Source organism: Hemicordylus capensis, chromosome 6 (assembly GCF_027244095.1).
Source record: "Hemicordylus capensis ecotype Gifberg chromosome 6, rHemCap1.1.pri, whole genome shotgun sequence".
NCBI classification, from domain to species: Eukaryota; Metazoa; Chordata; class Lepidosauria; order Squamata; family Cordylidae; genus Hemicordylus; species Hemicordylus capensis.
In genome coordinates this window covers 51,967,169-51,978,517 of record NC_069662.1, presented here as the reverse complement: position 1 = coordinate 51,978,517, position 11,349 = coordinate 51,967,169, and the positions used below count along the sequence as shown (strand labels likewise).

The following is an 11,349-nucleotide window of genomic DNA, read 5'->3' as shown; positions in this document are numbered from 1 at the left end:
ACAGGTATTCCCTTGTGCCCCAAATATTAATTTATTTATTTATTCATTCATTCAAATATTCCACCTTCCAACAAAAAGATTTCAAGCAGTTTACATTGCAAGATGTATGAGAAAATGGTTTCCTGTCCCAAAAGGGTTTAGCATCTAAACAGAAACACAAGGGAGACACCAGCAACAGCTACTAGAGGGGTGCTGTGCTGGGGTTGGATAGGGTCAGTTGCTTCCCCACTGCTAAAGATAAGAGAGTCATCACTTTAAAAGGTGTCTCTGACCAGTTAGCAGAGGTACATGGAGTATGTGTACAGTACTAAAGTAAGTTACATCCTCTTGAATAACTGCTAGATAAACTTGAACTTTCTCCTGTGGATACAGAGCCTTTTGAATCCAAGCTTTTAAAAAACTGGGGAATGCTTATGAGGAACTTAAATAAATATTTAGATTTGTAAGGCAGAAATGCCTGTTGCCCTGCGTGCTTGTCACTTCCGAGAGAGGGAGTGGCCATGCAGCATTGTTTGATGGGATAACATCACAGTGTGATGTGGGACAGAGCTCATTACAAAGAGTTAGCAGTGTTATGCTTTGTTTTACCCACAATTCCATCATGGTGACATATGTGAAAGAACTGCTCCTTTGGATGCCATGTCTAACTTAGGTAGACTTCTGCAAATTGGAGCATTTGAGGCACTATAGTTCTTTAAAAAAAGATGACTACTGAGGTTTTTAAAAATAATGATGTGGGAAAAGCTCATTTTGGGGCTCTCGTAACCAGGGGTGAAGAAATGTTTGCTCAGTTTATCAGCCAGACAAAATATTTTACTCGTCAAGCTATGTTGGACATTGCACATCTGGACTTTTTTCACTCGCCAGGCATCATTTTTCACTTGTCACAGACTAGTGGATTTATGCAGCCCTGCTCATAACAGTAGAACTTGGGGTTGCCAGTGAAATTGATTTGGCATTAGATTCAGTACAGATAAAAGACAGTTATTCACTCAGCACATGATTAACTTAAGAAACTCACTGCTACATGATATGGTGATGGTTAGGGATGTGCACGGAATTGGTGACTGCCAGTTCAAAAGTGGGGAGGGGGGATAGCTTTAAGGACCGGGGAGGGTGCTCTTACCCCCACCCCCACCCTGGCGTGTTTCCCCCACTGGCGCTGTGCTTTAAAACGGCCCCGTGGGGCAGCAGTGTACCTCCTTGCCGCCTCGGTGCATGGCGGACCAAAGCTTCTGGCTGGCCACTGTTTGAAGATGGATGCTGCAGTAGTTGGACCTTTGATCTGAGCCACCTTGCAGTTTTTATGTTCTAGTGTACTAAAAACAAAGAATTTTAAAAAGGTGGGGGACAGGACACAGGGAAGGAGAATTAATTGATTGGTGGAATGTTGCCCAGAAAGCGGAGAAATAAATCTTTCTTGGGGGAAAGAACAGCTATTAAATGTAGTTCAAAGTACAGGAACCTGTTGTTTGTGTTGAATTGTATCCCTTTTATAGAACTGAAAAGGGCATTTGAGATTATTTTCCCAGTTGAAAACATTGCTCTCCTTCTGAAAGAAATGGCATTGTTTTCTGAAGCACGAATGAGCTTGTGGCAAGTAATCTTGCACAGTTTGTTCTGTGGATACTATTCTGCGGTACCCCTGTTCTCTCTGTTGGAGAGCTCTTGGCCTGGGCTGTGTAGGGTAATCTGCAAGGAGGTGGTGGTGTGGGTTGGGCGGGGGAGAGTCTTACTTTCGGAATCGGAAGATTAGACAGAATGACTGTGCGTCCTTCCCAGTGTAGAGTCCGCACATCCAGACTTCTTATACAACCCCCTTTGCAGCCAAAGGTTATGTTATGTTGTTTATATAAAATCAACATGCAGCAAGGTGGTCAGAACACTGATCAAGTCTCCATATTTACACCACACAATAGCTGTTAATACACGGAATCATACACGGGATGAAAGCGCCCACTGCCCAGCGCTTGAAGGGCAAGCTTAGAGTGAATTAGCAGGCATCTTAATATCTTCCAGCCAGGGCTCCTAAAGTGTGACTGTTTGGTTCCAGGCCGAGCCTCTTCCCTAGGAGGGTGCGGGGCTGGGTGCGAGCAGCACTCTCCCTCAGCCGCACTCCACCGCCACTCCTTGACCCCTGCCCTGCTGTGTGTAACCAGTAGGGCAGCGCGAAGGAGTTTGATCACCTCTCTCCTCGTTCCAGCGAGGAATGCGGCAACCGAACTTCCCAGCACAGCATGAGCTGGATACTAAATGAGAGTTGCATGCACACTCTGATGCCTAATCAGAGGCGCATGTGAGCCTCTTGTTTAGTATCCAGCTTGCAAGAGGCTTGGAACTTTGCACCTTTCCTGTGAGGGGAGAGGTGAACTTCCCAGCCCCGCATGAGCTGGATACTAAATGAGAGGCACGCGTGTACCCTGATGCTCATCAGGGCGCAGGTGGGCCTCTCATTTAGTATCCAGTTTGCACAGAGCTGGGAAGTTCGATTGCCTCTCTCTTTGCCCAGACAAGGAGGGAGGCTGTGCAACTCTCTAGCACTATGCGTGTGGATACTGAGCAGCGGGGGGAGGAATTGCATTTTAGACATGTGTGTTCAAAGTATGTTGCTGGGTCTTGTGTTGCGGAGAAAAGCCTGTAAACATGCCAGGACTTTCCGGGACACAATTCCTTCAGTGCAACAGCCAAGCATTGCTGTGTCCTCTGCCCTTGAATTTCCTGACACTGACTTTGGCATAGCAGACCAGTTCTTTCCCCCTCTCCTTGGCTCCTCTTGCTTTAATCCCCGCCCCACTTTTCATTGATTCTCAGAAACTCAAAACTGTGGATTACGAGTACCGTGAAGAGGTTCACTGGACCAAAGGCCAAGCCTTGCTCGGCGCGGGATCTTTTGGGGAGGTGTACAAAGTTGAGGACAAGCAGACAGGCTTTCGGTGCGCGGCCAAAAAGGTAGGCTGTGTGCGAATGTCTGGGACCTGTGTGTTTGTATCTGAGTAAGAGGGAAATGAAAGATCCTTCCCTTTTCTCTGGAACTGCTGAGGACTGGAGCCATCGTGGCTCTGAGAGTTTGCTGTAACGAGTTTGCTGTAACTTGTTTGTGGCTGATCTCAAGGTCAAACCAGAAGACGTTGCCATGGATGCATCAAACACTGGAATCTCCTGTCATGTGTGGGCGGCGGGTGTAGCAAGCTCTGCTCGGAGGATTGCTCTTGTACAAAGTTCAAAACAATGGTCTGTGAGGCGTTTAGGGCCCCCCCCCCCCCCCCGCGAGAGCAACTGGTGTGTTACAAAGTGGGCGATCTTAAATGTCGGGGAGAATATTTAGAATTATAAAAATGTCTAATAATGATGATAGAGTCTTTTAACCTGCGTCTTGAATTTGTGTTTTCTAGCAAAGTGGAGGGGGAGGCAGTGGGGGGTTTCTTTCCAGCCATTTGATTGTACTGCCCCAACACTGGCATAGCTGGACCTATTTGTGTCCGGCTCTTCTTCCAAGGCAAACGTGGTACTCCTGGGTGGTCTCCCACCCAGATAAAGTGCAGCCTTGAGATTGCTTGGCTTCAGAGATGAAACTGAATCGGGCATCTTTTGGGCCGTGATTATTGCTGTTAGTTGAGCCACGTGAGCATTATGCTCAGGAAGATTGTAAGAAGCCAAGTTAACAGGATTGGGTGTGTAGATGACAGATTTGTATTTCTTTTGTGTGCCTGTATTTGGAGACATCTTCCAATAGCCTGGAATAGCATTTATCTGTCACCTTCTCACCAGATACCTTCCTTCTCTGAACTCTCCTTCACTCCTTCCAGTCTCAAGTTCTGATCCAAACTCGCTTTAGCTATCATACAGTGGCAAACATCCAGAGTGACTCACATTTTCCTCCTTGTCTTCAGCAGACTCTGTGCTTGGCCAGACAAAATAGCATCTGCTTTCTCTTTAGCTGGCCATAGCACAGCTGCCATGGTAAGATTATTATTTTTTTAAAAAAAGTTATGTGCAGACTGTATTTTAAACGTCTGTGTTGAAGAAAACGTGGCACTTTAATTGCCATGTCAAGATTTGGCTTGTTCCACTGTATTTCCTGCAAATTCCTACTTGCTGCCCATCTTTGTGGCTCAGGCAGCTAGTCCATGGCTTACTGCAGCCAGAAGTTTGGCTGGCTAGTTCAAATCCAGTGAAATTCAGCTTAATCTATATCTGTAGATCAAGACAATACCCTCACCTCAGTTGCTTCTTTGTGCTTCTGATCTTCCCAAACTCCCTTGCTGGTCCATGATTTGCCAAGAGCTCGCACCTTTTCATTTCCAGGCACTCTTAAAGCCCACTTGCTTCTTGGCTCTTCCTTTCTTCAGCTATGTACCTCTGTTACCCGCTGTTTCCCCAAGTCCCTCTCTTTCAGTACTTTGTCAGCTTGGTCCTGCTTCTTTCTGCCAGGCCCTTGGCCTTCCCAGTTCTCTTCTGCCTTTCCCCATTCTGTCCATCCTCGGTGTGACCCTTTTTTGCTTTGCTTTGTTCTTTGCTCCTGCCTTCTCTCTCTCTCTCCAGCATCTTTGTGCAGCATCAGTACCATGGGCTAGGTGGCAAATGTAAGTCCTTCCATCTGTTCTCTCTTCACGTTTCTGTTTCTCCTGGCCCTTTCTGTTTCTCAATTGTCTGCCCAATTCGAACTGAATTGCGTTGCTATGAACCGGTTCGGTCGAACCGACTGGCTGGTCCGGTCCATTTGACCGAACTGGTTCAGTGGTTCTGGCAGCCAATATACTTGTAAAGGGGAATCGGGTGTGGATTCCCTTTTACAAGTAGAGGGGTGGGGGACTCTTTCAGAGGTAAGGGTTAGCTAAGTGGAGCTGGTGAGAGAGGTAATAAGCGCCTTACCTGGCTGGCAGGGCTCCCGGAACTGCTGCTTGCCGTTGCTCACCCTCCCTGGTGTGGCCCCAAGTGCGCTTCTTCCTCCTTTACTAAGCTGCTGGCTCTGCAGTGGCACAGTTCTGGTCTCCATGCATGCATGGAGGCCATTTGTCTAGCATCCGCACAATGTGTGCGGAGGCCATAAGAACAGCCTTGCTGGTTCAGGCCCAAAGCCCATCTAGTCCAGCATCCTGTTTCGCATAGTGGCCCACCAGATGCCGCTGGAAGCCACAGGCAGGAGTTGAGGGCATGTCCTCTCTCCTGCTGTTACTCCCCTGAAAACTGGTACTCAGAGGCATCCTGCCTTGGAGGCTGGAGGTGGTCTATAGCCCTCCGACTAGTAGCCATTGATAGACCTCTCCTCCATGAAGTTATCCAAACCCCTTTTAAAGCCATCCAGGTTGTTGGCTGTCACCACATCTTGTGGCAGAGAATTCCACAAGCTGATTATGCTTTGTGTGAAAAAGTACTTCCGTTGGTTGGTCCCAGATTTCCTGGCAATCATTCTGGCCATCTGCGTGGCATCCACACAATGTGTGCAGAGGCCATTTGTGTGGTGTCGGTGCAATGTGCACATGGCGAGGTTTGCATGGCAATTTGCAAATGGCCTCCGTGCATGCGTGGAGGTCAGAACCAAGCCCCACCAAGTCAGTTGCTTGGTAAAGGAGGGAGGAGTGTGCTTGGGGCTGCGCCAGGAAAGGCGAGTGGTGGTGCCTGCAACCGCGCCAGTTGGGTAAGGAGCTTATTACTTCCCTTGCCAACCCCACCCAGCCACCCCTTACCATTGCTGAATCAGTTGACCTGAACCAGGCCTGGTTGGGTCTGAGATCAAACCTCTGAACTGGTTCGGCAATGAACCGTTCATGCACACCCCTAGTCCTCAGCATCTCTACCTACCTACGTGACTCCTCCATGTTCCCTGTAACAGGGATTCCCAGAAGTTCTTGACTACAACTCCTACCATCCCCAGCTGCAGTGGCCTTTGGCGGGGGATTATGGGAGCTACAGTCAACATCTGGGAATCCCTGTTATAGCAGACACTGCTGTCGCTATCTGTGCTGCATGTGAGGTGTTTTTTTCTCATTTAAGCTCACTCACTCTTTATTTCCCTTAGAGAACCTGGGTTGGACAATATCCCTTCTTGGCGGTCCGTGATTCCATGTGACAGCCTCTGTCTTAGGAAGGAAAAATATAATGGCTTAGATATATATTGCTATAACTGCAGAGCCTGAACCCATTTTGCCTTGCTCTCCCCTCTTCAGGTGCAAGTCGAACACTTCCGCGCAGAGGAGTTGACGACATGCACTGGAGTGACGCATGCCAACATCATCCCCTTGTATGGAGCAGTGAAGGAAGGCCCGTGGGTTACTATCTTCATGGAGCTCATGGAAGGTGTGTGGTCAGGGTTGGTAGAAAGCAAGGCCCAGCGTGCCTGTTTAGTGATCTGCTCATAATTGTGGCTGCAGAGTAACAAGGCCTGACCAGGAAACAAACTGGATCACCCGTCATGACGCCGGTGGCTTGACTTCTGCTGCTGTGACTGCTGAGTTGTTCTTTAGGGGACCACCAAATGTCCAGATGCCTGATATGAGATCAGTTCTTACCATGCTGACAAATGTTTAAAACTAGCTAAAGGGCCATTGCATTGAACTGGAGTCCTCCTCCGATTCAACAGCACTCCCTTCTACAAGCCCTGCTCTCTGCTCCTCGCCCATGTCCTTCCCTCCTCTTCATCTGCCTTCGAGGCTCAAGCAAGCAAGGGATGAGGCCATAACTGCTTTTCTACCCCTCGTCTTGCCCCTTATTTTTCTCATGCTGAACGTGGCCTCCAGGCAGGGTTCCCTCTAATCTTTTTCATCTGTGTGCAGAATGAGTTTTGTTCTGGGTGGCAGTATCAAGGCAGTGTGTGTGCATGTGCATTCAGAGTGGGGCCTTCCCGATTCAACCTGAGCAGGATAGGAAATAAACTGGGCAGACATAAAAAAACTTGTGAGCGCGCACACATGCGCACGTCTTAGAGGGAGCAGTGATACAGATGCTGGATTTAGTACTGCATCCTGTATGAGTAAAGCAATGAAATCAGCTGCCCTTTGATGTGTGAGCGTCTCTAGCTGCTGGTTCATCTTTCATTACAACTTATCTCCTAAAGTCCAAGGCTCATCGTTGATCCCTCCATGTTGCTTTTGATCTTTTCATTCCCAGTTGAAGTTTCATACTTGGAATCTCTAGCCCAGCAGAAGCTGAATGTTTATTTTTGCCTCTGAAAATAGTGATGTGGGGAGGGATGCTTTGATGCTGCTTTTCCATCACCAATATTTTCTTGGGCTCATTCCTCCTTGATTGATTCCAGCCAGTTATGGGTCACATGCTGAGTCTGATGATTTCACAGTGTTATCTGGCCACTCAGATTTGGCTGTATGATTATGCCACATAGGTAAATGGAGCCTGTTTAGAGTGAGGGCTGTGCTTCCCGCATCAATTACCAGATGAGTGATCCTGGCCAATTTGGGATCACTCTAACAATTGAACGCTTCCCTGCATAAATTTCTGCTGGGGGAGGTCTCAGCACTGTTGAAGGTTTTTTATGAAATGAACTTTCTCCCTACATCACTTTTTGACTTGGCTCTAATTTCTGGTCCTCAGGGCTGGAAAAATAGGATTGAAATTGTGTGGGTAGTGTTTGGTGCACTCTCAAAAGCCAGAAAAGGAAGTTGAAACAGGATTTCTAGCAGCTGGAGGTTGAGGCTTCAGTCTTCTTTACGTTCCTTTTTTCTCCCTTGACTGGCAGAAAAATAATAATGCAGTACAGTATATTAATAAAATATACTTAATTTTGCATAATTTACACCACTTGCAGAAATCCAGCTTTTCTTGGTGCCTTAATTTGGTGTACCTTTGTGTGGTTTCCTGTTATTTTTATATAATCTAGAGCAGGCCTTCTCAACTTGGGCCCTCCTGCAGTTGTTGGCCTACAACTCCCATAGTCCCGACCTATTGGCCACTGTGGCTGGGGATTATGGGAGTTGTCGTCCAAAAAATATCTGCCCCCCCTTCAAATAACTGGCCCCAAGTAGCTGCTGATACGCTAGATCAGCAGGCCTGACCTAGAGTATATTTATCTCTGCTTTATAAGCAGGGGAGCCATACATTTTGACTGCCCTTATCATGACCTGCCTTTGAGGGGCAGGGTCTTTTCTCTGACATCGAGCTGAATTTCAAGGGGGCAGAACTCTCTGACTCCAAGTCCAGGAGAAGAATCAGGAAGAGCATGCTACATTTGGGAGGTGTTGTCCAAAGTGTAGCATTACATGGAAGACACTGCTGCTCTCTTGAGCTTGGAGCTGGGGAGAGGCCCCACTGGTCTTCCTCCTTCTTCTCTCTCCACCTGCTTGCTTCTGCAGCCACCATGGCTACAATTATCCTCTATTCTTCCCTTCCCACCACCAGCTGGAGCTGAGCCTGTGAGTAACCTCCACATCCTCCATTCCGAGCACCATTCTATGCTCTGCTTGTGAACTGCAAGTACCTGCCACAGAGTGCTCCCTCTCCACCTTGCTCCTGCCTGCAACCTTGGAGAAGCCGCTGTCAGTCTGGGTAGACAATACTGAGCTACATAGACCAGTGGTCTGACTCGGTATATGCCAGCTGCCTATGTCCCTATGTACATCTTTTTAGGAGAGGAGAGCTGGTCTTGTGGTAGCAAGCATGACTTGTCCCCTTTGCTAAGCAGGGTCTGCCCTGGTTGCATATGAATGGAAGACGAGAAGTATGAGCACTGCAAGATATTCCCCTCAGGGGATGGAGTAGCTCTGGGAAGAGCATCTAGGTTTCAAGTTCCCTCCCTGACAGCATCTCCAAGATAGGGCTGAGAGAGACTCCTGCCTGCAACCTTGGAGAAGCTGCTGCCAGTCTGTGAAGACAATACTGAGCTAGATGGACCTACGGTCTGACTCAGTATATGGCAGCTTCCTGTGTTCACCTGGGAGAAGCAGGAGCTTGATACCGTGTTGTTGTTGTTGTTTTACTTGCCTCTATAATGGAGTTTGAGATCTCTTGGTCGACTCTCCAGCCCCAAGAGGCAAATGTCAGATTATAGTAACTCCTGGGAATTCTTCCTTGCAGGTGGCTCGCTTGGTCAGCTGCTCAAGCAGCGTGGGTACTTGCCAGAGGACAGGGCTCTTGATTACCTGGGCCAGGTGCTGGAGGGCCTGCAGTACCTTCACATCCGCAACGTTCTCCATGGAGATGTAAAAGGTATGTGTGTCATTAGGGAGCCGGCTCCCAGGTGGGCAGGGCGTTTGCTGTAGAGTGGGTTGGCTCCCACAGCTCCTCAAAAGGCCAGGGCATGGGCAGACACTTTGGCCTGATCTTGGCAGGGGTGGCCAAGCTGTGTCTAGGCTGTGCCACTTCAGACTGTAGGTGGGAGTTCATATGACTGACTGCTCCTCCATATAAAAACAGGATGCTAAATGTTGGGGAGAAGAGATCTAGCCCAGCCTTCTTCCTGGTTCTTCCTACTCCTGCTAACTGAGCACAGATACACCTTTTAAAGGGCTGATTCTCTTATAGTTAGCAGGGGGAAAGCAACTGGCCCTATCCAACCAGTCTAACAGGGATTCCCAGATATTATTGACTACAACTCCCAGAATCCCCAGGTGTAATGGCTTTTGCTTGGGAATTATGGGAGTTGTAGTCAACAACACCTGGGAATGCCTGTTAGAGGGAACACTGTATCCAACCCCAGCACTGCATCCCTGCAGTGGCTGTTGCTGGTATGTGCCTTATGTTTCTTTTCAGAACCCTTTGGGGACAGGGGACCATATTAGTTATGTATTATTTATTTTTCTATGTAAACCACTTTGAGAACTTTGATTGGTATATAAATATCCATATTAGTAGTTTTTTTTAATGGATAGATTATTATTTATTTTGAATACGGGCATTCAGTCCCCTAAGCCCACAGCTCTGCTGCTTCTGTGAAGAACTAAGCTTTGGGGATTTGCATCTTGATGGAAAGTAAACCACAGCAACCTTTCCCTTGCCAGCTGACAACGTCCTCTTATCCAGTGATGGAAGCCATGCTGTCCTTTGTGACTTTGGTCATGCAGCTCACCTTCACCCTGACGGCATGGGGAAGCATTTGGTGACAGGTGAGTTGCAGCGGATTCTCCAAGCAGTCAATGAACTGTCCTCCTAAAGTTCCAACTCTTTATTTATTTTAAATATCCAAATGCAGCCTTAAAAATTAGTCTTGTGAATGACTGCCTCCCGATCCTGCCTGTTGCCATTCCCACCCCTAACGAGAGCATGCCGACCCTCAGAACATAAGTTCAGGGGGCACGGGGCTGCCGAGGGAAGGGTGTGTGTGCCTAAAATTGCCCCCTCCCCATTCTACTCTCTCAGCTCTTACTCTGGATGTTATCTGTTGTGATTTGCTCAAGATACCCCCAGTGACTTTCATAGCTAAGTGAAGATTTGACCCCAGATCTCTCTCATAGGAACATAGGAAGCTGCCATCTACTGAGTCAGACCATTGGTCTATCTAGCTCAGTATTGTCTTCACAGACTGGCAGCGGCTTCTCTAAGGTTGCAGGCAAGAGTCTCTCTCAGCCCGATCTTGGAGATGCTACCAGGGAGGGAACTTGGAACCTTCTGCTCTTCCCAGAGCGGCTCCATCTCCTGAGGAGCACATCTTACAGTGCTCACACATTCCCATTCATATGCAACCAGGGTGGACCCGGCTTAGCTAAGGGGACAAGTCATGCTTGCTACCACAAGACCAGCTCTCCTCTCCTTCCCCTAGTTGCAGTCCAGCCCCATATCCATCTCTTACCATACGCTGGATCACGGCTTGGGTCCAAACTGCACATGCTGGTCTTCTACCTTTTAAGAAGTGTCTGAGTACTGTTGCTTCCATGCAGCAGGTCCCTCCAAGACCTTAGAGAGCAGATCTCCCCCGTTGCATTTCCAGGGGACTACGTTCCTGGCACAGAGACCCACCTTGCCCCTGAAGTGGTGATGGGAAAACGCTGCGACTCCAAGGCAGATGTCTGGAGCAGTTGCTGCATGATGCTGCATCTGTTGAATGGCTGCCACCCTTGGACCCAATACTACAATCATCCTTTGTGCCTCAAGGTATGTTGCATGTGGCTAAAGCGAACAGAACCCCCCTGGCTGTTGGCCTGGCCTGCTTAGATGGGGGCACATTATTTTATTTATATTTATTTAATTTATATACCACCCGCCTGACTCTGAAGGCTGTAGGTGGTTCACACCATAAATAAAAAAAAACCCATAATAAAAGAGTGAGTTAAAACAATTTAAAACATGCAAAGATTACTAAGAGCCAGGCTAAAAAGATTTGTCTTCAGGGTTCTTTTAAAGGTCGACAAAGATGTTAGGCCACAGATAGCTATAGGGAGCGCATTCCACAGTCCAGGAGCA

General features: G+C 48.0%; 1 protein-coding gene across 2 annotated transcripts in view; it reads left to right on the top strand.

Annotated features, from left to right (window-relative positions):
- MAP3K14 (mitogen-activated protein kinase kinase kinase 14) overlaps window positions 1–11,349 on the top strand; it is a 50,355-nt gene that overhangs the window by 27,444 nt on the left and 11,562 nt on the right. For both annotated transcript variants that reach the window (XM_053265082.1, XM_053265083.1), the window contains exons 6-10: window positions 2,812–2,949; window positions 6,168–6,297; window positions 9,028–9,159; window positions 9,951–10,055; window positions 10,877–11,040. In XM_053265082.1, coding sequence (XP_053121057.1) covers window positions 2,812–2,949; window positions 6,168–6,297; window positions 9,028–9,159; window positions 9,951–10,055; window positions 10,877–11,040 — 669 coding nt within the window. The remainder of the gene's footprint in view (window positions 1–2,811; window positions 2,950–6,167; window positions 6,298–9,027; window positions 9,160–9,950; window positions 10,056–10,876; window positions 11,041–11,349) is intronic.